This window comes from Somniosus microcephalus, chromosome 7, assembly GCF_052327205.1.
Source record: "Somniosus microcephalus isolate GS21.2 chromosome 7, FLI_Smic_1.0, whole genome shotgun sequence".
Taxonomy (NCBI): domain Eukaryota; kingdom Metazoa; phylum Chordata; class Chondrichthyes; order Squaliformes; family Somniosidae; genus Somniosus; species Somniosus microcephalus.
In genome coordinates, this window is record NC_140993.1 from 133,142,168 (window position 1) to 133,168,948 (window position 26,781).

General features: G+C 44.5%; 1 protein-coding gene across 2 annotated transcripts in view; it reads left to right on the forward strand.

Moving 5' to 3' along the window:
- The window catches only part of lyn (LYN proto-oncogene, Src family tyrosine kinase), a 156,533-nt gene that overhangs the window by 107,071 nt on the left and 22,681 nt on the right, over window positions 1–26,781 (forward strand). For both annotated transcript variants that reach the window (XM_085992966.1, XM_085992965.1), the window contains exons 11-12: window positions 19,441–19,594; window positions 21,301–21,432. In XM_085992966.1, coding sequence (XP_085849092.1) covers window positions 19,441–19,594; window positions 21,301–21,432 — 286 coding nt within the window. The remainder of the gene's footprint in view (window positions 1–19,440; window positions 19,595–21,300; window positions 21,433–26,781) is intronic.

Below are 26,781 nucleotides of genomic sequence, written 5' to 3' on the forward strand. Positions count from 1 at the left end.
CTTCACCGCAGGGGCTGCAGCAGTTCAAGTAGAACTGCTTTCTCAAGGGAAACTAGTGACGGGCAATAAATATGGTCCTTGCCCATGATGACTACCCAGAATGAATTTTTTAAAATGTCGTTTTTGCAATTCTTTAACATTTTTAGAAAGATTTGTGACCAATTCTGCACTAAAAATAGTTTCATATGTTCAGACGCACCAAATAAGAAAAAAAATAACACTGTGGTCATACTTTCCACTAGTACATCAAAAAAGGGGAACTGAGAAAATGAACACTTGCTGATCTAAATATCACTGGAGCATAATGTGCATGTTTTGGAAACAGATGTGTTTTACCCATCTATTGCTACCTGATCAACGTAACAAAATGCAAGTATTGTTGAATGCTGCTGAAGCTAGTCGACGCTTGTAGCTGAGGAGTCTGGGTCATTGCACTATCTTCCCCCTCCCTCACTGTACCCCCATAAAAGGCCCATGTCAAAAAGCTTCTTTACTGCACAGGGCCTGTGATTACTATTTTCAGCCTTGAACTTTAATTTAAATAAAATACTAGGGGCTAAAAATTGGTTTGTGTAGTGCCGATTTGGTTTGAAAATGGCGTCCGAGTAGCGCACGCACACGTTTGGTGTGGGCTGCGCTGGACGTCATTTTGGTGAGGGCGTTGGCATTGGCACTGGGAGTGTGTGCGGAGTGTGCAGATCGTAATGCTGATTTGACACCAGTGCTGCCATTTTCGATCTCAACGCTGGAACTAATGCCCTCTCTTAACCTCACACAGCTGAACATGCGTTCAGCAGCAGGAAGGATCCCCTACCAGTGCTATTTAAAGGGATCATCACCTATTTACAGGTTGGTTGCTGATTGATTTCTACTAGCTGTTGCTGAGTTTGTAGAAGTGTTTGGTGCTTTCTAGACTTTTAAAGTTGCCTAAAGTCCACAAGGAGTGATGTGGTAAGTGTTCAAGGACTTGGTACTGACTTGCAAGGGGTCTGCTCAGGCCAGTTGCTCCCAGTCATGGGTGCAGTAGTTTGTAGCCCCCTTGGCCTGCAGCATGACCAGGAGAAGGGCTCTCAGCAGGAGGTCATATCCACCCAGGGTCTTCAAGGAACAATTCTCCTACCTCAACGACGAACAGTTTGTGCGACGTCTCCGTTTTACTAAGGAGTTGGTCACTGAAATCTGCCACCTGCTGCAGGCAGCCCTACAGCCTCAGTCCAGGGCGAGGGCGGCATTGCCAGTGGTTGTAAAGGTGACCGTGGCCTTCAACTACTTCACGTCGGGCTCCTCCCAGGCTGGTGCAGGCGACATCTGTAACATCTCCCAGTTCACCGTCCACTCCTGTATAAGGGAGGTGAGTGAGGCTCTGTATGCAAAAGAGAGCTGAATACATTTCATTCTCTCCTGCCAGGGGGAAGCAGATGGAGCAAGCACGTGGTTTCGCCAGGATAGCAGGCTTCCCCGTGGTGCAGGGTGCCATTGACTACACACACATCACTTTGTGGACGCTGCATCTCAATTCAGAAATGTACCATGACCGAAGGGATTCCGCTCCCTCGGTGTCCAGTTTGTGTGTGAAGGCTGCTGACTTTCAATGGGGATAACTGCAGATGGCTTTGCAGGACGACCTCGAGCAGCGCTGGGCCGAGTGATCCCGGCTTGGGACTGCACCACCTCAGCATGGGCGGCAGCAGTCTGGGCTGGTTGGCTGACGGGCAACAGCCAGGGCACTGGCGGAGTGGCAGTGGTGGGAGGATGAATGGTGTCATCCTGAGAGAGGACAGCAGGTTCATGCTCCACGGAGCCACTGCCACTCCCCCGGGGCAGCACCTCAGCAATCCGAGTAATCTGCTGGAGTATGGACTGCTGTGACACCCTGCAAGCCTCTTTCAACACTGGTAAACCCAGCCATGATGGCAGAAGTCTGTGCTTGCCTGACTTCAGTCCAGCCTTCCATTGTAGCACTCAGATGTTGGATGGCTTCTACTTGTGTTGCAATGGAAGCTGAGACATCAGCCACCAGATGCTGCATCATGGTTAGGTCCACAAGTGTGCTAATGGACCAGCCCACCCCTTTCATGCTGGAGAGGATGGGCTTCAAGCTCTGAGCAGAGCCCTGTGCAAGGCTGGAGCTGGATTCCTCCATGCTCTTTGACATTGCATTCAGGCTTTCTGGCAGGCCTGCCAATGCACCAAGCATTTTGTTGTGCATACCCATCAGTTTTGTTCTGTAGGCTGCCCCATCAAAGTCCTCATCTGAGTCCTGTGCAGCAGAACTCATGTGCGACCTCGCCTTCCAGGGAGCTGGCACCTACGCTACCCTTTCGCCCTGCGCTAGTTGCAGCCCACTCGTGCCCGGTGACTCACCACATGCAGATCCTGCCCCTCAGCTACTCTCAAGTCCGCACAGTGCCAGTATCCAAGTTGGTGGCTACGACTGTCAGATCGAGTGACGGTGTTTCTTCTTCATCAGCACTCTGCTCTTTCTCTTCCTCTTGCACCACTGCCTGGCCAGGTTGGATTTCTTGAGTCTCTGAAATGAGAAAAGCACAAGGGTAGGGTTGTGGTTTGAGGAAGGTGGGGAAGCAAGAGGTGCATGCTTACACCATCAGCAGCTTGCAAGTCAGAAGAGATTGTGGGATGAGGCAGATGTAAGATGTGATGAGCAGGATTAGATATGAGCATGCCATCATGTTCTATGGTTTCAGTGCCGCCACGGCCTCCGTCACAGCCACTCCAATTATGCCGAGAACCGTTTCCTCGAGCGGGATCAGGATATAGAGGCGAACCTGTTCCCCTCCGGTTAGCTGCCACTACCTACAGTTGTGCGCCACTTTGTCCTGCAAGGGAGAGGGAAGTGTGTCAGTGAGTGTGGTTCAATGTGTATAAATGTAAGAAATCACACAACAGGTTATAGTCCAACAGCTTTATTAAGCGTGTATAGTTGATGTAGCTGGCAGTGTGTGCAAGCTGAGATGTGGGTGTGAAAGGTCTATATGCACATTGTTTTCAATGTTATTTTTGAATTTTGCACTTTTTTAAAAGCATATTCCATCATCTTTGTGTACACAACATATTAAGGATGCTGTCAGGTAGACGGTGTGGGGTAAGTTGATGATGCACAGCTACAGCTGCCTGCATTGGATTGTTTTCAGCAATGTGGGCTTATTGCATGACTAGATAACATTCTGACTTTGACAAGAAAACCCCGAAATGGTGTAGGTGCCTGGATGTGCTTGTCGGGAACCTCCATCACTGACTTTGGTAGACTTTCCAGGGCCGGTGCTCTTCCCTGATAGATACCAATGGGGGATGCCAGCACCACTAATGACATATCTTGGCTGCTGTCATTCAGGGGAGGCTGGTAATTCCGGCAGAGGATGTCTGCTCTGGGTTGGATGTTAGTTGCTGGGATCATATTAGATTCTGGCTTCTTTGAGGCGACTTTCTTGGACTTGCAGTGGGACGGCACTGGATGGGCCACAGATGTTTGGCCCCAGTGTTTTAAGTTGTTTTAGAGTTGGTATATTCTTGGAAGGGCAGCTGCTTTTTAACTGGGGTAGATGTGATGGTATTTTAAATTGCCTTCATTTGAAAGTATTTTAGTAACCATTTTTTGACAAACCCATGACGAGCTGACCTGTATAGTATCATGATATAATGACAAAATTGCACCATTTCTGATGCTTCTCAAAATTAAAAGTTTATGGAGCTCCTGTGATAATTCTAAAATTCTGTAGGTAAATACACTGTCTGATGTGGTACTGAGTCACACACACTAAAAAGATCCCAAGTTTGATTCCTGATCTCTGCTGTTGGCTGCCCTTAGCTGGGGCAGCAGTGAGGTAGTACGGTTATGAATGGGAAAGTCGGCCCAGATTCTTCAAGTCGCTATTCAATACCTCAAGTAGAAGCTGTGGCCATCAGGTGTGGATCAATTATGATAATTCCCTGCTCCCCACCTTTTCCCTGAACTGAATAGTTGGATCATGCTATCTATGTTGTCATATGAAGAATTTCCAGTTGAATGTGCTAAGGGCTGTCTGTACCTGTGGAATTGTACCCCAGCTTGAGTAAGTACCTTCAGGAGTGGAATGGAGAAAGTTGGCAATGTACAAAGCTTGGCAAACAATTTCATGAAAATGATTCCCTCAAAGGAGAAAGAAAGGAAGTTGTAACAGAACATTTTATTCAGTCACAGTACAGATTAAGGCAAATGTTGCAATGATTTACTATTCATGTCCATTTTGTATTCATCCCACTAAAAGGCTGCATGTTTCATTTGGTTTACCACAACATGACTATACTCTAATGTGTGCCTCTTAGTAAGATTTCTGGGAAAACAATGGGTGAAACTGTTGTCATCTTCTTGTTCAGAATGAGGATATTGCAGTAGTTGCACAGTCAAAATGAAACCAGTTCAAAAGGCCTGTTTGCCAAAGTTCCTTTTTTTAAAAAAAAATCAACTAATCCATTGTTCCTGTGCTATTATAATATATTATAGTGACTTTTAGATACTGGTTTTAAAATGGGATATAAAATTCTGTGCTGCATCAATCAATACTGCTTCACAATGGTACAATTGAGATCATTTAGCCAACATTCTTTATCACCATGCCATTTGTTTAAGATTTTGTGTTATATTTTTGTTTCCTTGCCTGTCCATCCTTTGCTACTAACAGCCCTTCACCAGAGCTGCTTGGTAAGCGTGGCTCACAATGACGCTCCCACAGAGTGTCTCAACATGATAACACAGCTGAAGTAGGTAACCTGATGCATGGAGTATCATGGGTATAATGCTTCTTCCCCAATCCATAATACAGCTTCTTGTTTCCATACACTTACCGACTCCAAAGCCTTTCATAGCTTTGAGATATATGGGCTCACTCTTCATTTCAGTTAAGTTTCCTATTTTCAATTACTTGCACACATCCACAGTGAATTCTGTCACTGGATTGTACAAAAGAATTATTCTTGTGTCATAGAGGTTTCCATTTTGAATTTAACTGGTTTGGCATAATTTTTTTGTATGTTGAGATATCATGAACAAGAAAGGATGCTGGTTACCTACTCTGGGCACAATCTTCCTCGTTCTTTGTATGTAGAGTTTAGGTTACATTTAAAGTTCCTTCAATTCTCTTTCTGACCTAATGCAACTGGGAAGTTCCTGTTTTGTGTTTCATTAGCTTAGTCATTGTGTATTTAAAGTAGGGGTGGGGATCAGCACAGTGCATTTAAAAAGACACAATTGCAGAAATGTTTCCAATCCAACACCTAAATTTGAGTGATGAGCTATTCATTTATATGTGTAAATTGAAAGAATGAGGAAGGCCACAGTTACGGTAGGTATCTTACATTACATAAAGTGCCCTTTGTGACTGAAGCTTTGCCAAAAAGAACCAAGAAACTATGGGAACTAAAGCAAAATACTGTGGATGCTGGATTCTGAAATGAAAATGGAAAATGCTGGAAATACACAGCAGGTCAGGCAGCATCTGTGGAGAGAGAAACAGAGTTAACATTTCAGGACGATGACCTGAAACTATGGGGTTACTGAGGTCAATAAATGCAGCCTGTTTTTTGTTGTTGTAAATGAAGCCATCTAATATGATAGGTTTGTAACTATGTGTGTGTTTATTTTTCTACATTTTCTTCCACTCAATGTATCTGGCCACAAAATTGAGCAAGTTATACATTCATGGGTGTCCAATAATGATTCTAGTGCCAGCATGAGAGAGCCAGGATGATGATCTGCCCTTTTTTAACACTATCTTGTGGGATTCACTTCCTCTCTTCCCCCCCTCTATCCTTTACCTCAATCCATGGTGTGCTGAAATGTGGCAGAAAGAAAGAAAATAAATTGCATTTATATAGAACCTTTCTTGTCCTCGGGACATCCTAAAGTCTTTTAGAGCCCATTAAATATTTTTTAACTGTTATAATATATTCAAGCGTGGCAACCAATTTACACACAGCAAGGTTCCACAAACAGCAATGAGATAAATGACTAGTTACTCAGTGATGCTGGTTGAGGGACAAAGGTTGGCCAAGACATGGAAAATTTCAATAATGGAGCTACCTCTGTGTTGAGGTAACTAATCTTGTCTAAGACAGTGGTGGGAGCACTACAATTGATCTCCATATCCCAAAGCATGTGTTTGGGGGTGGGGACAGTTACAATAAGCAAGCAGCCATATTCCTGACCACTCTCCATGAAACTGCTAGAAAGTGTGCACATTGTGTGGAGACATTAGATGAGAACATGATTTTACTTGGTTGCAAGAACATAAGAAATAAGAGCAGGAGTCGGCCTTGCGGCCCCTCGAGCCTGCTCTGCCATTCAATCAGATCATGGCCGAACTTTTACATCAGCACAACTTTCCCGCCCAATCCCCATATCCCTTAATTCCCTTATTGCCCAAATATCAATTGATCTCAATCTTGAATATACTCATTGACTGAGCATCCACAGCCCTCTGGGGTAGAGAATTCCAAAGGTTCACAACCCTCTGAGTGAAGAAATTTCTCATCATCTCAGTCTTAAATGGCCAACCCCTTATTCTGAGACTATAACCTCTAGTTCTAGACTCCCCAGCCAGGGGAAACAGCCCCTCAGCATCTACCCTGTCAAGCCCTCTAAGAACTTTATACGTTTCAATGAGATCACCTCTCATTCTTCTAAACTCCAGAGAATATAGGTCTATTCTGCTCAATCTCTCCTCATAGGACAGCCCTCTCATCCCAGTAACCAATCTAGTGAATCTTCGAAGCACCTCCTCTAAGGTCTCGCCAAAGCCCGATATAATTGCAGCAAGACTTCCTTACTCTTATACTCCAATCCCCTTGCAATAAAGGTTAACATACTATTTGTCTTTCTAATTGCTTGTTCTACCTGCATGTTAACTTTCGGTGATTAGTGTTGAAGGACCCCCAAATCCCTCTGAATACCAACATTTACTAGTCTCTTACCTTTTAAAAAAAATTCTGCTTTTCCATTCTTCCTAACAAAGTGAATAATTTCACACTTCCCCACATTATACTCCATCTGCCACCTTCTTGCCCAATCACTTAACCTGTCTATATCCTTTTGCAACCTCTTTGTGTCCTCCTCACAGTTTATTTTCCCACCTAGCTTTGTATCATTAGCAAATTTGGATATATTACACTCTGTCCCCTTATCTAAGTCATTGATATAGACTGTAAGAAGCTGAGTTCCAAGCACTGATCCTTGTGGCACTCCACTAGTTACACCCTGCCATCCCAAAAAATGACCCGTTTATTCCTACTCTTTGTTGTCTGTCCATTAACCAATCCTCTATCCATGCTAATATATTACCCCCAAACCCATGAGCCCTAATCTTGTGTAACAAACTCTTGTGTGGCACCTTATCAAATGTCTTCTGAAAATCCAAATATACGACATCCACTGGTTCCCCCTTATCTACTCTACTAGTTTCACCCACAAAAAAAGCTAATTTGTCAAACACCATTTCTCATTCATAAAACAGTGTTGATTCTGCCCAATCATATTGTGATTTTCCAAGCCCTGTTACCAAGTCCTTAATAATAAATTCTAGTATTTTCCCTACTACTGACGTCAGGCTAACTGGCCTGTAGTTCCATGTTTTCTCTCTCCCACCTTTCTTGAGTAGCAGGGTTACATTTGCTACCTTCCAATCCATGGGTACCATTCCAGAATCTAGGGAGTTCTACAAGATGTGAACACCACCATGGTTCAATAGCTTGCTATTGATCATTCCTAGGCTGATGACTTGGGTGAATTATTATGGGGCTGTTAGTGCCAGTGGAATTGTATTCCAGCATGAGTTGCAGCCTTCAGAATGGGAGGGTAAGAAAATCTAGGCAGGGAGGGAAGCAACCTTGAATCGTACTACTCGTTGGAGCATTCTATCAGAACTCTAATATTTGAATTACCAAACCATGCAAGTTTTGCTGATTCCTGGCACTTTCAATTGCTGTTGTGATAATCACTTTTTTGCATAAGTATATGTCCTAGAGAAATGCATATAGCGAATACTCAACATATTTGAAGGGCTTGAATGGCCTCAAATGTTGTTTACCATAAAGAATGCAAAACAACTTACAGGTGAAATAGTTTGATTGGAGAGGAATGGATGGAAGAGGAGGTTCTTTATTCATGTGATGAACTGATGTAACTCATTTGTGTCAGGCTGTGGTGCCATGAGTTATTTGTGTTTCACATTTGTAAAACAGCAGATTCAGTGCTGTGGCTCTGGTATTTATTTACACATTGCATACCAGGTGTGTGTTTTTTAATCATACCATATGGCCTGTAGACCATTGGGCAATACTTATATTCTAGAACAAACTTGTTTTCAGTCTTGAGCACTGGAGCGAACAGTAGAATTCCTTTTAGTATTTGTCTGAAGGAGCTTTCATAGAAACGATAATCCGGGAAAAAATTAACAGTCACTTGGACAAGTGTGGATTGATTAAAGAAAGCCAGCACGAATTTGATAAAGGCAAATCGTGTTTAACTAACTTGATTGAGTTTTTTGATGAGGTAACAGAGGGTTGATGTGGTGTACATGGATTTCCAAAAGGTGTTTGATAAAGTGCCACATAATAGACTTGACAGCAAAGTTGAAGCCCGTGGAATAAAAGGGACAGTGGCGGCATGGATACGGAATTGACTAAATGACAGGAAACAGAGTGTTGGTGAACGGTTGTTTATTGGACTGGAGGAAGGTATACAGTGGTGTTCCCCAGGGGTCGGTACTAAGACCAGTGCTTTTCTTGATATCTATTAATGACTTGGACTTGGGTGTACAGGGCACAATTTCAAAATTTGCAGATGACACAAAACTTGGAATTATAGTGAACAGTGAGGCGAATGGTGATAGATTTCAAGAGAACATAGACAGGCTGGTGGAATGGGTGGGCACGTGGCAGATGAAATTTAACGCAGAAAAGTGCAAAGTAATGCATTTTGGTAGGAAGAACGAGGAGAGGCAATATAAACTAAAGGGTACAATTCTAAAGGGGCTGCATGAACAGAGAAACCTGGGGGTATATGTGCACAAATCGTTGAAGGCAGCAGGGCAGGTTGAGAAAGCGGCTAAAAAAGCATACAAGATCCTGGGCTTTATAAGTAGAGACATAGGGCTCGAATTTGCCAGGCCCGAGGAGGCGGGTTTGGAGGCATGCGAGGTGTTAAAATTGCAAAATATGGCGGGCGGATCCGATCCCGCCTCTGAGCAATTTTCCCAAAATTGGGGTTTCAGACCCCATTTCCATCCCGCCTCCAAGAGGCAGGATAGCCCCTTAGCAACCAGTTAAGTGCCTCTATAATCCCATTTTGAGAGGTCTTTTTAAATTTAACACATTTCCCCCATGCTGCACGCCTCCTCTGGAACACAACAGTTAATCTTGGTGGCGTCGCAAGTGGATTGCTTACTAACGGCTGCAGCTTCACCATTAAAAAGGAGTTTTCAGCAATCATCATTTGCAGGTGGCAGAACTTTGTTGTCTCAGGTCTGGGGGAACTTTTAGCGGCCTACTCGTTGTTCTGGAAGTTTGGAGCCTGAGACCCATCTCCAGTGTGACCTCCTGGGAAACCCCCCTCCCCACCTTGACTGAGCACTTCCTCAACTGAGGTATATACCAGAAGCATGGCAACCATTTATTTCCTTTCCTCCTGGACATCAGATTCGGATGAAGACCAGCCGCGGCAGCAACAGCACCCGGAGCAACAGCAGGAGCGCCAAGCTGCTGCTCACCCACCTGAAGCTGCACAGGCCAGAAGGCGCCAGCGCATGGAAGCATGTCGCTGCAGGAGATACCCCCAAAACAGGGCCTACAGACAGAGGATGAGCTACCTCAACATGTCTGAGCAGCAGTGCCAAAGGAGGCTCAGACTTTCGCGAGAAGTAGTGACTGACATCTGCACAATGCTGCAGCAAGACCTGGAGCCCAGAGGAGCGGGTGGACACCCCTTACCAGTGACCGTCAAAGCCACCACCGCACTCAAATTTTTTGCTTCAGGCTCATTCCAGGGATCAACAGCAGACATCAGCGGCATCTCCCAGACGGCCGCACACACTTGCATCATGCAGGTAATGGATGCCCTCTTTGCCATCGCGCACAATTACATCAAATTCTCCAAGGACCAAGCAAGTGTAACCGTGCGTGCGGTTGGATTAGTTAATCTGGCAGGCTTTCCAAGGGTGCAGGCCGTCATTGACTGCACACATGTGGCCCTTAAGGCACCCCATCACAATCCAGGTATTTTTGTCAACCGCAAGGACTTCCACTCCCTCGACGTGCAGCTGGTGTAGTAGGAAATTTTGCATGTTTGCACCAAGTACCCTGGCAGTTGCCATGACTCCTTCACCCTGCGGCAGTCTAGCGTGCCTCCACTCTTCAGTCCGCCAGACCAACTTTTCGGATGGCTACTTGGAGACACGGGCTATCCCCTGAAGACATGGCTAATGACGTCGTTGAGGTGCCCATCCAACGAAGCTGAGGACCGCTACAACTCCAGCCACATTTCCACCAGATCCATAATTGAGCAAACCATTGAGTTGCTGAAGATGCGCTTCAGATGCCTTGATAGATCAGGTGGAGCCCTGCAGTACTCAGCAGCCAGGGTCTCCAGAATCGTCGTAGTCTGCTGTGCACTTCACAACATGGCACAGCATCGTGGCTTGCAGATGCCTGAGGAACAAGTGGCTCATCACATAGCCTCCTCAGATGAGGAGGAGGAGGAGAGCAACAACAAACAGCTTGCGGAGGCGCATCAACCAGCACCAGCAACACGCGAGCACATTGCTGCCCGGGATGCAAGGGACGCACGCATCTTGGCTAGATTTGCTTAGCCTGCCTAATCAAACACTTCTGCCTCGCACCTTCTTACCAGAGCATCCACAATGGACAAGAGCCTGCAGATTCCTATCACTCTGACCACCATACTGACAATTGCAAGTCGCCCTAAGCCCTCAATGTGAAAGTCCCATTTGCGAAATGAGACCGGCCACAACTTCAACAGTTTGCCATCAAGTTTTTTTTTATCTCAAAGTCACTGATGGCTTTTCAAAAATAAACACAACAGAACACCCAAGTGACTACCCTTGTGACTACTTGTGCTTTATCTTCCTCTTACACGTGCTCCTACCCCTGTGGCTTCAGCAGAAATGGAGGCCCCTTGCTCACTTTCTTGCTGCTCCTGCCTCGACATCTTTGGCAAGCGACCTCGGGTTGCGAGCCTGTGAGGGCTCGGCAACAGTCTGTTGCTCCTGCGGCTGTGCAGGGGATAAGACGCCGATCTCGGTTGAGTGAGAACTCTGGTGGGGCTCTGACCGAGGGCTCTGCAGTGGCACGGTCGTATGAGCGCTTGGCTAGGAGCCCCCACTTCCTTGTTCTCTGCCATCAACACCCCTCTCATGGGCTTGACAGCACCTTGCTGCACTTCAAGGGGGCCATGAGGATCTGTTTCTGCATTGGAAGAGGACTTCCATCGAGGTCTGGTTTCTCTGCTCAATAGCTGACCATCACTCCTCAAGAGATGTCACACTATTCTGAACAATGGCCATGTTTTCAAGACCCTGGTGACTAACCTCCTCCATGGCCGTAGCTATCCTCTCCTCTACCATAGCCATCCTTTCCACGGAGGTTGCCATCCTTTCTGTGGTGATGCGTTCATGCACCAACGCCTCCACAAAGGCCCTGCTCATGTTAGCGATGGACTCCTCCATTCGCTCCACACTCACAGCGACCCTGGAGACAAAACCTGCCAGAGACTCCCGCACCTGTTCCTGGAGTTTCAGCACCGCTCTCCTTCTGGATGGACATGGATGCACAGGGTCGACATGCAGCGGAGACGAGCTGGGAGAGTCCTGCGCCCTCCGACGAGGACTCTCCACTGCTGTCCCTGTCTCCACCATCTGCTGAAGCTCACTTGTGAGCTGTGATACACCAAGTGACAACTCTACTCTATGTCCCGAAGGTCCCACCAAGGTGTGAGTGTCTGCGCTGGTGCTGGGCGTGCTTAATTCTGCTGAGGCTGCACCCTCAGAGGTTGCAGCTTCCTCTGAGGAGTCTGGGGGCTCAGGCTGTTCCTCCTGGACAGTGGGGAGGGGGGCTGTCGATGGTCCTGTGGGGGAGTAAAGGAAAGAGTTAGACATGTTGCATGCACATTGAATTGTGCAGATGATCATAAGTCAATCTGTTAGAGCATCAGAATCAATATCAGTCACTCATGCAATGTCAATGAGAGAGATGAAAAACTATTCTGTCACCAGCTTGCTCTGATGCGCCCGTCTGTCCGTCCCCCACTTGCGCATCCTCCTCCACTCCCACAATCTCCAGGGCTGACTCCTCTGCAGTGGTGAGCTGGGCTATTGAGGGTGGCCCTCCTCCTGTCCTTGTCCTCGCCCTCTCCCTCTTATTGTGAGCTCTCTTTTCCTGCAATGAGGGACACAAGTGGAGTTTGAGTGAGAATGAAGGAGTGTAGAGAATCCATAGCATAGATGCTTAGAAGGACACAAAGATGGAGTGAGGTGCCAAGACCAAGGGCCCTCCCTGTGTGTTGTAAGTTGTTGTCATTGCATCACAGTGATAGGGAGTGAGGGTTGCATAGTTGAATAGTTAAGTGAATGTGAACATAGAGGGGGAATGGGTAAGGGTGCGGAGATGTAAGGGTCAAGTGGGATGTGGAGGAGGAGGTTGACAAAACCGAGTGCTGGTGAGGAGAGGCGATGGGGATCAGATTGAGGGTCATGGGGATGGAATACTCACTTTTCCTGTGCGGAGAAGCTCATGAAATCTCTTTCTGCACTACAGCCAGGTTCTGCTGCACATTGAAATGGCATTCACCTCCTGGGCCACTTGCAGCCAAACAGCTTTGGCCTGTTGTGGAGGCTTTTTCCTCCCTGAAGAAGGAAACAGCACTTCCTTATTTGCTCTTGCTCCCTCCACCAGAGTTTGGAGGGAGTTCTCATCAAATCGGGTTGCACACTTTGGCCTGGTGCCTGACATAATCCCTCAGAAGTATTATGCTAAAGTTGTAAGGCTGAAAAAGAACCAAGGCTTGCAGGCCTTAAATGCAGCTGCATAGATGACTTCATCAGAGGCGAGTTATTGGACCAGGGGTTCCCACACCCTGGAAATCAAGTGCCCAATTTGGGCAAAATCGCTAATTTGTCTCGCCTCATATCAGAGGCGGGGTCCGGACATGACGACCACCTGACATGCCCCCAGCCCGCCCACAGTGACAAAATCCAGCCCATAAAGTACAAAAACAAGGAAGTTATGATGAACCTTTATAAAACACTGATTCGGCCTCAATAGCAGTATTCTGTCCAATTCTGGGCACGGCACTTTAGGAAGGATGTGAAGTCCTCAGAGAGGGTGCAGAAAAGATTTACAGGAATGGTTCCAGGGATGAAGAACTTCAGTTACGTGGATAGACTGGAGAAGCTGGGGTTGTTCTCCTTAGAGCAGAGAAGGTTGAGAAGAGATTTGATAGAGGTATTCAAAATCATGAGCGGTCTAGACGGAATAATTATAGAGAAACTGTTCCCATTGGTGGAAGAGTCAAGAACCAGAGGACACAGAATTAAGGTGATTGGCAGAAGAACCAAAGGCGACATGAGGAAAACCTTTTTTACACAGCGAGTGGTTAGGATCTGGAATGCACTGCCTGAAAGGGTGATGGAGGCAGATTCAATCATAAGGTCAGAAGTGGGGATGTTCACCGATGAACAGTGTTCAGTTTCATTCGCAACTCCTCAGATAATAAAGCTGTCTATGCCCGCATGCAGCAAGACCTGAACAACATTAAGGCTTGGGCTGATGTGTGGTGTGAATGTTACTTGCCACTTAAGTGCCAGGCAATGACTATCTCGAACAAGCAAGAGTCAAACCACCGCCCCTTGACATTCAACAGCATTACCATTGCCGAATCCCCCACCATCAACATCCTGGGGGTCACCATTGACCAAAAATTTAACTGGACCAGCCACATAAATACTGTGGCAACAAGAGCAGGTCAGAGGCTGGGTATTCTGTGGCGAGTGTCTCGCCACCTGACTCCCCAAAGCCTTTCCACCATCTGCAAGGCACAAGTCAGGAGTGTGATAGAATACTCTCCACTTGCCTGTATGAGTGCAGCTCCTACAACAGTTGAGAAGCTTGACACCATCCAGGACAAAGCAGCCCGCTTGATTGCCACCCCATCCGCCACCTTAAACATTCACTCTCTCCACCACCAGTGCACCATGGCTGCAGTGTGTATCATCTACAAGATGTACTGCAGCAACTCGCAAAGGTTTCTTCGACAGCACCTCCCAAACCCGCGACCTCTACTACAACAGCAACAACAACTTGTATTTATATAGCGCCTTTAACATAGTAAAATGTCCAAAGGCACTGCACAGGAGTATTTTAAGACAAAAAATTTGACACCGATCTACATATGGATTAATTAGGGCATTGCCCAAAAGAGGTAGGTTTTAAGGAGTGTCTTAAAGGGGGAAAGAGAAGTAGCGAGGCGGACCGGTTTAGGCAGGGAATTCCAGAGCTTAGGGCCTAGGCAACAGAAGGCACAGCCACCAATGGTTAAGCAATTATAATCAGGGATGCTCTACCACCTAGAAGGACAAGGGCAGCAGGCACCTGTAAGTTCCCCTCCAAGTTACACACCATCCTGGAACTCCCTCCCTAACAGCATTGTGGAAGTACCTTCACCACACGGACTGCAGCAGTTCAAGAAGGTGGCTCACCACCATCTTCTTGAGGGCAATTAGGGATGGGCACTAAATGCTGGCCTTGCCAGTGACTCCCACATCCCAGGAGCAAATAAAAATAATCTAAAAAGGACATTTGCAAGGGGGACATTTCACTAGGTTGGACAGAAGCCAACAAGCTCTCAAAGACCACAAAACAAACATGGGTATATACAGATCCATTAGTCTCCCCTTAATAACTGACAAGATAATTGCTTAGTAGGAACAAACTTCAGGAGATCCTATATGAAAATAACCTTGTAAATGGCTGTCAATAGTGTTTCAGAAGAGGGCCATCATGGCTGACCAACATTCTTGACTTCAATAAAGTGTGGGTGGAGGTAAGGAATAATAAGGGGAAAAAAACACTAGTGGGCGTAGTCTATAGGCCTCCGAACAGTGGCAACTCTGTTGGACGGAGTATCAATCAGGAAATAGTTGAGGCTTGTAATAAGGGAACATCTATAATTATGGGGGATTTTAACTATCATATTAATTGGACAAATCAAATTGGGCAGGGTTGCCTTGAGGATGAGTTCATTGAGTGTATTGGGGATGGGTTTCTTGAGCAGTATGTAACTGAACCGACCAGGGGGCAAGCAACCTTAGATCTGGTCCTGTGTAACGAGACAGGATTAATTAAAAATGTCCTAGTAAAGGATCCCCTTGGAATGAGTGACCATAACATGGTTGAATTCCATATTCAATTAGAGGGTGAGAAGGTTGGATCTCAAACAAGCATGCTAAGCTTGAATAAAGGAGACTATGAAGGTATGAGAGTGGAATTGAGTAGAGTGGATTGGGAAAATAGATTAAAGGGTAAGACGATACATGATCAGTGGTGTACATTTAAGGAGTTATTTTACAACTTCCAAAAAATATATATTCCACTGAGAAGAAAAAGGTGTAAAAGAAAAGACAGCCATCCGTGGCTAAGTAAAGAAATTAAGGATAGTATTCGACTAAAAACAAGGGCATATAAGGTAGCCAAATCTAGTGGGAGGATAGAGGATTGGGAAAACTTTAAAAGACAGCAAAAAATAACAAAAAGATTGATTAAGGGAAGATAGATTATGAAAGTAAATTAGCAAAAAATATAAAAACAGATAGTAAGAGTTTTTATAGTTATATAAAAAGAAAAAGGGTGGCTAAAGTAAATGTTGGTCCCTTAGAGGATGAGACCGGGAAATTAATGGTGGGAAATATGGAGATGGCAAAAACACTGAATGAATATTTTGTATCAGTCTTTACAGTAGAAGACACTAAGAATATCCCAACACTGGACAAACAGGGGGCTAAAGGGGGGGAGGAGCTAAACACGATCAAAATCACTAAGGAAGTGGTACTCGGTAAAATAATGGGACTCAAGGCGGATAAATCACCTGGACCTGATGGCTTACATCCTAGGGTCTCGAGGAAAGTGGCGGTAGGGATTGTGGATGCATTGGTAATAATTTTCCAAAACTCCCTGGACTCGGCAAAGGTCCCGGCAGACTGGAAAACTGCTAATGTAACACCCTTATTTAAAAAGGGCAGTAGACAGAAGGCTGGAAACTATAGACCGGTTAGCCTAACATCTGTGGTAGGTAAAATTTTGGAGTCCATTATTAAGGAGACAGTAACAGGACATTTGGATAATCATAATTTAATAGGACAAAGTCAGCATGGTTTTATGAAGGGGAAGTCATGTTTGACAAATTTGCTGGAGTTCTTTGAGGAAGTAACGTATAGGGTGGATAAAGGGGAACCAGTGGACGTAGTGTATTTAGACTTCCAAATGACATTTGACAAGGTGCCACACAAAAGATTATTGCTTAAGATAAAAAATCACGGGATTGGGGGTAATATTCTGGCATGGATAGAGGATTGGCTATCTAACAGAAGGCAGAGAGTTGGGATAAATGGTTCATTCTCAGACTGACAATCAGTAACTAGTGGTGTTCCGCAGGGGTCAGTGCTGGGTCCCCAACTCTTTACAATCTATATTAACGATTTGGAGGAGGGGACCGAGTGTAACATATCAAAGTTTGCAGATGATACTAAGATGGGAGGGAAAGTAGTGAGTGAGGAGGACATAAAAAACCTGCAAGGGGACATAGACAGGCTAAGTAAGTGGGCAGAGATTTGGCAGATGGAATACAATACTGGAAAGTGTGAGGTTATGCATTTTGGCAGGAAAAATCGTAGAGCAAGTTATTATCTTAATGGCAAGAAACTGGAAAGTACTGAAGTACAAAGGGATCGGGAGGTCCTGGTGCACGAAACTCAAAAGGTTAGTATGCAGGTGCAGCAAGTGATTAAGAAGCCCAATGGAATGTTGTCTTTCATTGCTAGGGGGATAGAATATAAAAATAGGGAGGTATTGCTTCAGTTGTACAAGGTATTGGTGAGACCGCACCTGGAATACGGCGTACAGTTTTGGTGTCCATACTTAAGAAAGGACATACTTGCTCTCGAGTCAGTACAAAGAAGGTTCACTCGGTTAATCCCGGAGATGGACATATGAGGAGAGGTTGAGTAGATTGGGACTCTACTCATTGGAGTTCAGAAGAATGAGAGGCGATCTTATTGAAACATATAAGATTGTGAAGGGGTTGGATCGGGTGGATGCGGGGAGGATGTTCCCGATGATGGGTGAAACTAGAACTAGGGGGCATAGTCTTAGAATAAGGGGCTGCTCTTTCAAAACTGAGATGAGGAGGAACTACTTCACTCAGAGGGTGGTAGGTCCATGGAATATGTTGCCCCAAAAAGCTGTAGAAGCTACATCATTACATTAAATTTAAAACAGAAATAGACAGTTTTCTAGAAGTAAAGGGAATTAAGGGTTACGGGGAGCGGGCAGGAATTTGGACATGAGTCTAGGTTCGGATCGGACATGGCCCTGTGGGTAGCGGAGCGGGCCCAGGGGCCGCGTAGCCTGATCCTGCTCCTATTTCGTGTGTCTAATTCTGTTAGATTCAGGAGATGGTTCTGTGATAGTGGATTGGCGGTTAGGATCAGATCAGCCATGATCTTCTTGAATGGCGGAGCAGGCTCGAGGGGCCGATTGGCCTACTCCTGCTCCTATTTCTTATGTTCTTATGTTGCACGAAAACCTGTTACACAAGCTCGGTAAAATGTGGTGAGGTTGTTACTAAATTAAAGGAGCAGTTCAGTCTGTTGAAATGCCCAAGGAACTACAGAAAGATCTAGACAAAATTTGCAAGTGGACAGAAGTATGGCAATTAAATTCAGTACAGATAAGAACATAAGAATTAGGAGCAGGAGCAGGCCATACGGCCCCTCGAGCCTGCATTCAATAAGATCAAGGCTGATCTTCGACCTCAACTCCACTTTCCTGCCCTATCCTCATCCCTTAATTCCTCTGGAGTCCAAAAATCTATCTATCTCAGCCTTGAATATATTCAACGACATGTTCAACATGTTGCACATGGGAATAAAAAATGCAAAAGTTGGTGTATTTACTCAATGTGAAAGCAGATCTTACTATTTCATCGTGGTGTAGTGCTTAGAGGCCCTGAATCACTTTGGTGGTTCTGCTATCACTCTGGCAGTAATCCAGGAGAACCCACTGGAAAACAGCAGGACCCAGTTGTGCTGGATCCCCACTAATTCCAGAATTTACTAGTTGGCATTGTAAGGAGTGGAACTTCCACCCAACCCTTACACGTTCAATTATGTAATGGAACAGTCTTAGGAGCAGAACCAGAGACGACAAACTCCACGCCGGAAGTCCCTACTTCCCTGACACAGTTGGGACCCAGCATCGGGCCAGACACGGGTAGATAGAGGTAAATGAGGCATACTGGCCTCCAGAAGGGTGCAAGTGAGCCCTACCATCTATGCAAGGGGAGTAGTCCAGAGAGTCTAGAGCTAGGGGCATAATCTCAGGATAAGGGATCGGCCATTTGAGACTGAGATGAAGGGGAATTTCTTCTCTGAGGGTCGTGAATCTTTGGAATTCTCTGCCCCTGAGGGCTGTGGATGCTGAGTCGTTGAGTACATTCAAGGCTGAGACAGATAGATAGATTTTTGGATACTAAGGGAATCGAGGGATATGGGGAAAGTGTGGGAAGGTGGAGTTGAGGTGCAAGATCAGCAATGATCTTATTAAATGGTGGAGTGGGCTCAAAAGGCCAAATGGCCTACACCTGCTCCTAATTCTTGTGTTCTTACCCCAACACTGAAAATTATAAATAATTCTGATTCATCCCCTTAGACAGGGAAGGGTGTTAAGGGGGCTTCCAATTATGCACGGGCAGACCCATCCTCCATTGTATGCAGGTGCTGGATTTGCCAGCTGCATGGGACAGGTAGGTATCTGTAATGCAGCCATATTGGCATGGGCACTGACCTGTTCCCTAAAATTAAGTATCTTCCCACTGATTGCGCAAACTTCGGTAAAGTCAGTGCTGGAGGACATTGACGGACCTGATCCTGGCATAACTACCAGGATTGTAGCTCATGGACTTTCAGTGCCTGAGTCTATAATTCACACTTCATTATTTATTAACGTTATTGCCCATCAGTTCTTCCTGAGATTTGCATTGGGGATTACATTTTTTCAATTTACTTCATATGTTATCTGACATGGCTTTATTAGATATTTGTAATAATTGTTGCTGAAACATTCAAGAGACAATCTAACTCTTAAAATTATTTTGTTCTATTGTAGATTTCAGAGGGAATGGCGTACATTGAAAGAAAAAATTACATCCATCGAGATCTTAGAGCAGCTAATGTTTTGGTATCAGACAATCTGATGTGTAAAATCGCTGATTTTGGCCTTGCTCGAATAATTGAAGATAATGAGTACACAGCCAAAGAAGGTACATTTCAACAGCCTGAGCTGAAAACCGGATGGAAATTTTACAATTCCACTAAACTGCTATGGATTTAAAAGACTTAGTTAAAATGGTTAATGATAAATGGAGCATAATTAAAATAAGATGTTTATCTTCATAATTATAAAATGAAAATGGAAAATAACTGACCTTTTTCACTGATCCTTCAGGAATTTGAGGGTCAATTTTCTTGACAGTTCTCCTTCTCATCCTCTGTAATTTTGCCAGAAATGGCATAAATAGCTTTTATACAATTTTTCCAGGGTTTAATGAGGCTGAAGCCTCCTTTTCACGTTCACTGGCTCAATGGATACTAAAAGCAATGTGGATGCTTATCTTTCAGTTTCTGTGCAGTGGTTGAGTTGCTATGATTTTCCTGTAATCATTGCTTCCCAGACTTTTCTCAATTGATTATTTTAAATGGGGTCCTTATTAAGTAAATGTCAGATTCATAATTTTATGCATCTTTATCACAAGAGCCAGCAAATCAGTGGTGATAGAAATTGCTACCTTTTAGTTTCTGATCTCAAAGAATAAAAGAACCTTTTATCAATTCAAGCGACATTTTGTGGTGATGTCAGCTGATTTTAATTGGTAGCAAAACTGTTACTAATTGTGTTTTATACCATGTCTACTAGTCTAAGAAAAATCTTTGTCTTTATATTTGGGTATCTCTGTTAGTTAAGTGTAATATAGCAAAAGTTAAACAAAATCTCTTAATCTTAAGTTAATGGGGACATGAGCATCTGACTGTGTCTAATAGCTTAGACTGGGAGGTTACAAGTGCATGTGAATACATTTCCACTTTAACCCCCTGATTATAGTCACTTTGTGAACCAAAAGTATTCTGAAAACTTTAACTTGTAGGGCCTATTACCATGGGTCCTATGATCTGATAAGATTTTATCTTTGATTCTCAACCAGTCTGAAATACTTTAATTAAAGCTGAGAAGATGTTCCTGAAGTGGATAATTAAAGTTGCTCTGTTACTAAGGCACTGGTTCTCATGTTGGACATGAATTTGAATATAATTTACAAAATTCTGGTTGACTCTTGGTTATGAACACTTCCACCAGCATTTTCATAATGTATTGAATTTAACACCATTTTCTCCTGGATAGTATCTTAAGTTTTGACTCTCTACACAGCAGTTCCAAAACACAATTACATTTCACTTAAATGGAATGCCACATCTCAAAGAAAATTATCAATGGCAAGGAAAATTATCCTGCATTTGAAAGGTTGCCTCTGATAGCAATAATAACCATGATCCAGAACCACTTGTCCATGGAGCATATAAAGAATTGTTTTTACAAAGTTATGGTATTGTGAAAAATTGTGACAACATATCAGTAGAAAATTTAATTACCATATAATTAAGTTTCACAGATCCTGCTTCATTCCAACACCTTTCTTTGGCTATTCCATAGATTTATTTTCTCTCACTCTCTTGTTTTTGTCAATCTATATTCCTTGGTTTCTTATTCTGAGCTATATTTGGGAAGGGGAGTACGGTTTGGGGGGGGGAACACTGTCATTATATCTGTGCATAGCTGCTTAGTATTTATATTCTCCTTGTACTATGACATGCTTCACAGTGTTCTGACTATTTCTCACTTAGGAGGAAGTTGGGTTCCAGAAGGTAAACCGAAGTTCAAAAGATAATTGAAGTAGTATATTTTGTGTTTCAGGGGCTAAATTTCCAATTAAATGGACAGCACCCGAAGCTATAAGCTATGGATCTTTCACTATTAAATCAGATGTTTGGTCCTTTGGAATACTCCTGTATGAAATAGTCACATATGGAAAAATCCCGTATCCAGGTAAGAACACCACACCAAGCAGTTGCTGACTACCATGGAATAATATTGCTGGACATGTTATTTGCTCCATATGACTACTCTCTGCAGTGACATTAGATTTGGTTTCAAATATTTTTCTTTAAAGGACCCTTCACCCTCCATTTTCTCCTCCTTTCGACTCTTGCTGCAATATGACGGACCTCTGGTACATTGCCCAATTGGCCATGTGCAAGCCTAGAACAGAGTCTACAGACTATTCAACAGTGGAGGACATCACAGCCCCATCCTGTCCTGTTTTACACACTTCCGACAGGGATCTCTCAATAGCAATCAGACTTTGATTCTCTTTTTGCCCTTCATCCTTGCTACTGAGGTGAATTGTAGTACCCCAGGTAACTCTACACAGACTGGGGAATCAAACCTGAGATGGCTTAGCAGTACATCAGGTGGCACCTGTGACAAAAATGAATTTGTTCTGTTACTTTAATTCTGTAGCGGTCCCTTTAAGTTAATCATTAGTCATAAGGAGTTTAAAAAACCTAGTTATAGTCAGAATCTTGTGCAAAGGTTAACTTGACACAACTGTTGCAAGTTTCATGGTTGTCTGCAAAGCCTGAAACAGAAGCTACTTTACAACAAACAAAGATATTTGTTCAGTTATGTGTTTACTGGACAGATATCGGCCCAGAAATTCGGGTCGGGGGCTTCCCGCGGGTGTAAGCCCCCGACCTGCACTTACCTAGCGCGCCAGCCATTGAGCTGTGGGTCCCCGTGGAATTCCGATCCTGGGCCTGCTCCAACTGCCGGCGCGCAGTGCTTGCGTATCCCAGGGGCGCAGTTAGTTCGATGCTCCCCTGGGATCACGTGGGCCATGGAGAGCCAATCGGAGCAGGGAATGCCCATTCATAAGTTTGACAGGAAGACCTGTCAAAACTTATAAATACTACAGGCCCCAAAACATCACTAAATCTTCAAATAATTTTTTTTTAAATCACATTTTTAAATAAACTATAAATTACATGAAATAACTATTTTAAACAATAATTTAAATTTTTGAAAAAAATAATTTTATTTTCTAACGGGGCTAAAAATAAACTTACCTTGCTTTTAAATATTTAAAAATAATAAACCTGTGGGAAAAAATGTTTTAATTTTAATTAATTCACCACTTACCTTGTTAAAAGCAGGTCTTACACCTGCTTTTTATATGTGTAACTTCTGGAGACTTACCCTCCCGGAAAAACCTGGGAAAAAAATGTAAGTTCGATGCGCACGCGCAGCCTCTCCTGCGCACGTGTTCGAACTCTGAACCCCTTCTTTCAGAGGAACGGAAGTGCCGGTTTCCCGTGCATGCGCAGTGCATGCAGGAAACCGGCACTTCCATTGGGCCTATGGGTGAGTACCCCGTGCGTACTCACCCGTGGAGACCCAAAGTTCTGTGCCACAATATATGGGCCCAGAAATTCGGGTCGGGGGCTTCCTGCGGGTGTAAGCCCCCGACCTGCACTTAACTTGCGCGCCGGCCGTTGTGCTATGGGCCCGCGTGGAATTCCGATCCTGGGCCTGCTCCAGCTGCCGGCGCGCAGTGCTTGCGTATCCCAGGGGTGCAGTTAGTTCGATGTGTCCCCTGGGATCACGTGGGCCATGGAGAACCAATCGGAGCAGGGAATGCCCATTCATAAGTTTGACAGGAAGACCTGTCAAAACTTATAAATACTACGGGCCCCAAAATATCTCAAAATCTTCAAATACATTTTTTTTAAATCACTTTTTAAATAAACTATAAATTACATGAAATAACTTTTAAACAATTTAAATTTTTGAAAAAAATAATTTTATTTTCTAACGGGGCTAAAAATAAACTTACCTTGCTTTAAAGTATTTAAAAATAATAAACCTGTGGGAACATTTTTTAAATTTTAATTAATTCACCACTTACCTTGTAAAAAGCAGGCCTTACGCCTGCTTTTTAAATGTGTAAATTCTGGAGACTTACCCTCCCGGGAAAACCTGCAAAGAAAGTAAGTTCGATGCGCACGCGCAGCCTCTCCTGCGCACGCGTTCAAACTCTGAACCCCTTCTTTCAGGGGAACGGAAGTGCCGGTTTCCCGCGCATGCGCAGTGCATGCAGGAAACCGGCACTTCCATTGGCCTACGGGTGAGTACCCCGTGCGTACTCACCCGTGGAGACCCGAAGTTCTGATGGTTGACAATTAGTCCTGGTAACTTTTCATATATATTTAAGGTGCCATGGCTGTTAGAATCTGAGAATCTGTTTGGAACTTCCAAGAGATACAGTTCACTGCAGCACAGCTTCTGCAGTGGTAAGAAATACAAGATAAAGAAGGATTGCACATATATAAAAGTTACTTGCAAAAGAATAGCTTAATGTTTATATTGCAATGTTTATTTTTCTTTTGAAGAACTAAATAGAAGGATTTCTACTGTGAATCTAATTATGTATCATATTACTGCTATTTAAAAGTCAAAAGCCAGAAAAGGCATCTTTTGTTCATCTTTTGCTACATAAATTCACTTAATAGTTTAAAACTAAAAGTGCTGATAATGTAATGATCAGTGGAAATGAGCTATCACTATTGATCTTATCATAACCCTTTATAATCTTGAAGAATTTTATTGAGCCACCCCTTAACCTCCACTTTACTACTACAACAATAACTACTAGTCTTAGTGTTAATGTTTTGTGCAAAAAGCCCTAACTTCTCAAATGGCTCTTTGTAACTGTAACCATTTATCCATGGTAACATCCTAGTGAATCTACTCTGCACCTTTTTGCATTGCTCTTGCATCTTTCCTGTTGTGGGATGCCCAAAACTGCTGCACAATACTCCAACTGCAGCTAAGATCTTGTTCAAGTTCAACATGACCTCCTTTTGCATTCTATGCCTTTTGATGCAAAACCAGTGACTAAGTATATTCAGTTCTGGAATATAAGAACATAAAAAATAGGAGCAGGAGTAGGCCATTTGGCCCCTCGAGCCTGCTCCACCATTCAATAAGATCTTGGCTGATCATCTACCTCAACTCCACTGTGTCCCTGACGACCATGTGTGCGGGAAGTGTATCCAGCTGCAGCTACTGGCAGACCGCATTGCGGCGCTGGAGCTGCGAATGGATACATACTGGAGCATTCGTGATGCTGAGGACAATGTGGATAGCACGTTTAATGAGTTGGTCACACCGCAGGTAAAGGCTGCACAGGCAGGAAGGGAATGGGTGACCGTCAGGCAGAGTAGTAGCCGCAGGCAGGTAGTGCAGGGGTCCCCTGTGGCCATCCCCCTCTCAAACAGATATACCACTTTGGATATTGTTGAGGGATATGGCTTATTAGGGGAAGACAGCAGCAGCCAACATCCTGGCACCATGGGTGGTCCTGCTGCACAGGACGGGAGGAAAAAGAGCGGGAGAGCGATAGTGATGGGGGATTCTATTGTAAGGGGAATAGATAGGCATTTCTGCGGCCGCAAACGAGACTCCAGGATGGTATGTTGCCTCCCTGGTGCAAGGGTCAAGGATGTCAAGGGGTGGCTACAGGGCATTCTGGAGGGGGAGGGTGAACAGCCAGTTGTCGTGGTGCATATAGGTAAAAAATGGGATGAGGTCCTAAATGCTGAATATAGGGAGTTAGGAGGTAAATTAAAAAATAGGACCTCAAAGGTAGTAATCTCAGGATTGCTACCAGTGCCGTGTGCTAGTCAGAGTAGAAATAGAAGGATATTTCAGATGAATATGTGGCTAGAGGAATGGTGCAAGGGAGACGGATTCAAATTCCTGGGACATTGGAACCATTTATGGGGGAGGTGGGACCAGTACAAACTGGACGGTTTGCACCTGGACAGGACCGGGACCGATGTTCTAGGGGGAGTGTTTGCTAGTGTTCTGGGGGAGGGTTTAAACTAAAATGGCAGGGGGTTGGGAACCTGTGCAAGAAGAAAGAGGAAAGGGAAGTAAGGATAGAAACAAAAGACAGGAAGGAGAAAAGAAAAAGTGGAAGGCAGAGAAATTAAGGGTGTAAATCAAACAGGGCTACAGTAAATAATAATTCTAAAAGGACTGAGTGTTAAAAAAAACAAGCCTGAAGGCTGGGGCTCAACTTTCCAAGCCCAGTGGAGGCGGGTTTGGAGGCAGGAGTGGTGGGAAAATTGCAGAATCGGGGGGCACGAACCCATCCCACCCCCAACCCGCCTCCGTGCCAATGTCCCAGGAGGCTAGTATCCGACCTGTGCTGGGAGCCGCCTCCCCGAGGTGGGAAGGGCATTAGTGCCAATTAACTGCCTGTTAACAGGTAGTTAACAGGCAGTTTTTTGCCTAATCCCTATTTTTAGCACTGAAGTGTGGGCTTCCCGACGGCGACAAACCACGCCAACTTAACGAGGCGGACCGTCAGTCTGAAGGGGTTGGAGGGGTCGAGATGTCCGTTGTGCAGGTGTGCAGAGGTAAGTAAGTGTGTGAGGTAAGTGTAAAGTGTTTTAATAAGTTTTACTTGCCTTTACTTTCTCCTGCAGGCTTCCTCCCTTCAGTTCTCTGGAGTCCCTCAGTTAATCGGCACAGAAAGCAGAATGGCCGCTGAAATGTCAAAATCTGCAGCATTCTGCTTTCTGGTCTGGAGAGATCTCTAACTGAGTCTGAGTAGAAGGACTCAAGTTAGAAGACAGATTGTCAGTGGTTGACAGCTTCACAGAGCTGTCAAAAGCTCTTAACAGATGAAATGTCAATCACTGACGTCACCAGTAACCAGGTGTCCCTTAATTGGCCTGCTGAGCTCGCTGGGCGGGCTTAACAAGGTCAATCAAGGGAAAATAGCGTGGGTTGGCCACAAATCAATGGAGGCGGGACTACAACCCAAAAAGTGGGAGTCCTGCCTCCACCACGTCCCCATTGACAAAATCCAGCCCTTTGTGTCTTAATGCAAGGAGCTTTCGTAATAAGGTGGATGAATTAGCTGTGCAAATAGATGTAAATGGATATAATATAATTGGGATTATGGAGACATGGCTCCAGGATGACCAAGGCTGGGAATTCAACATCCAGGGGTATTCAATATTCAGGAAGGACAGGCAAAAAGGAAAAGGAGGTGGGGTAGCATTGCTGGTTAAAGAGGAGATTAACACAATAGTAAGGAAGGATATTAGCTCTGATGATGTGGAATCTGTATGGGCAGAGCTGAGAAATACCAAGGGGCAGAAAACGTTAGTGGGAGTTGTATACAGACACCCAAAGAGTAATGCTGAGGCTGTGGAGGGCATTAAACGGGAAATTAGAGATGCGTGCAATAAGGGCACAGCAGTTATCATGGGTGACTTTAATCTACATATAGATTGGGCTAACCAAATTAGTAACAATACTGTG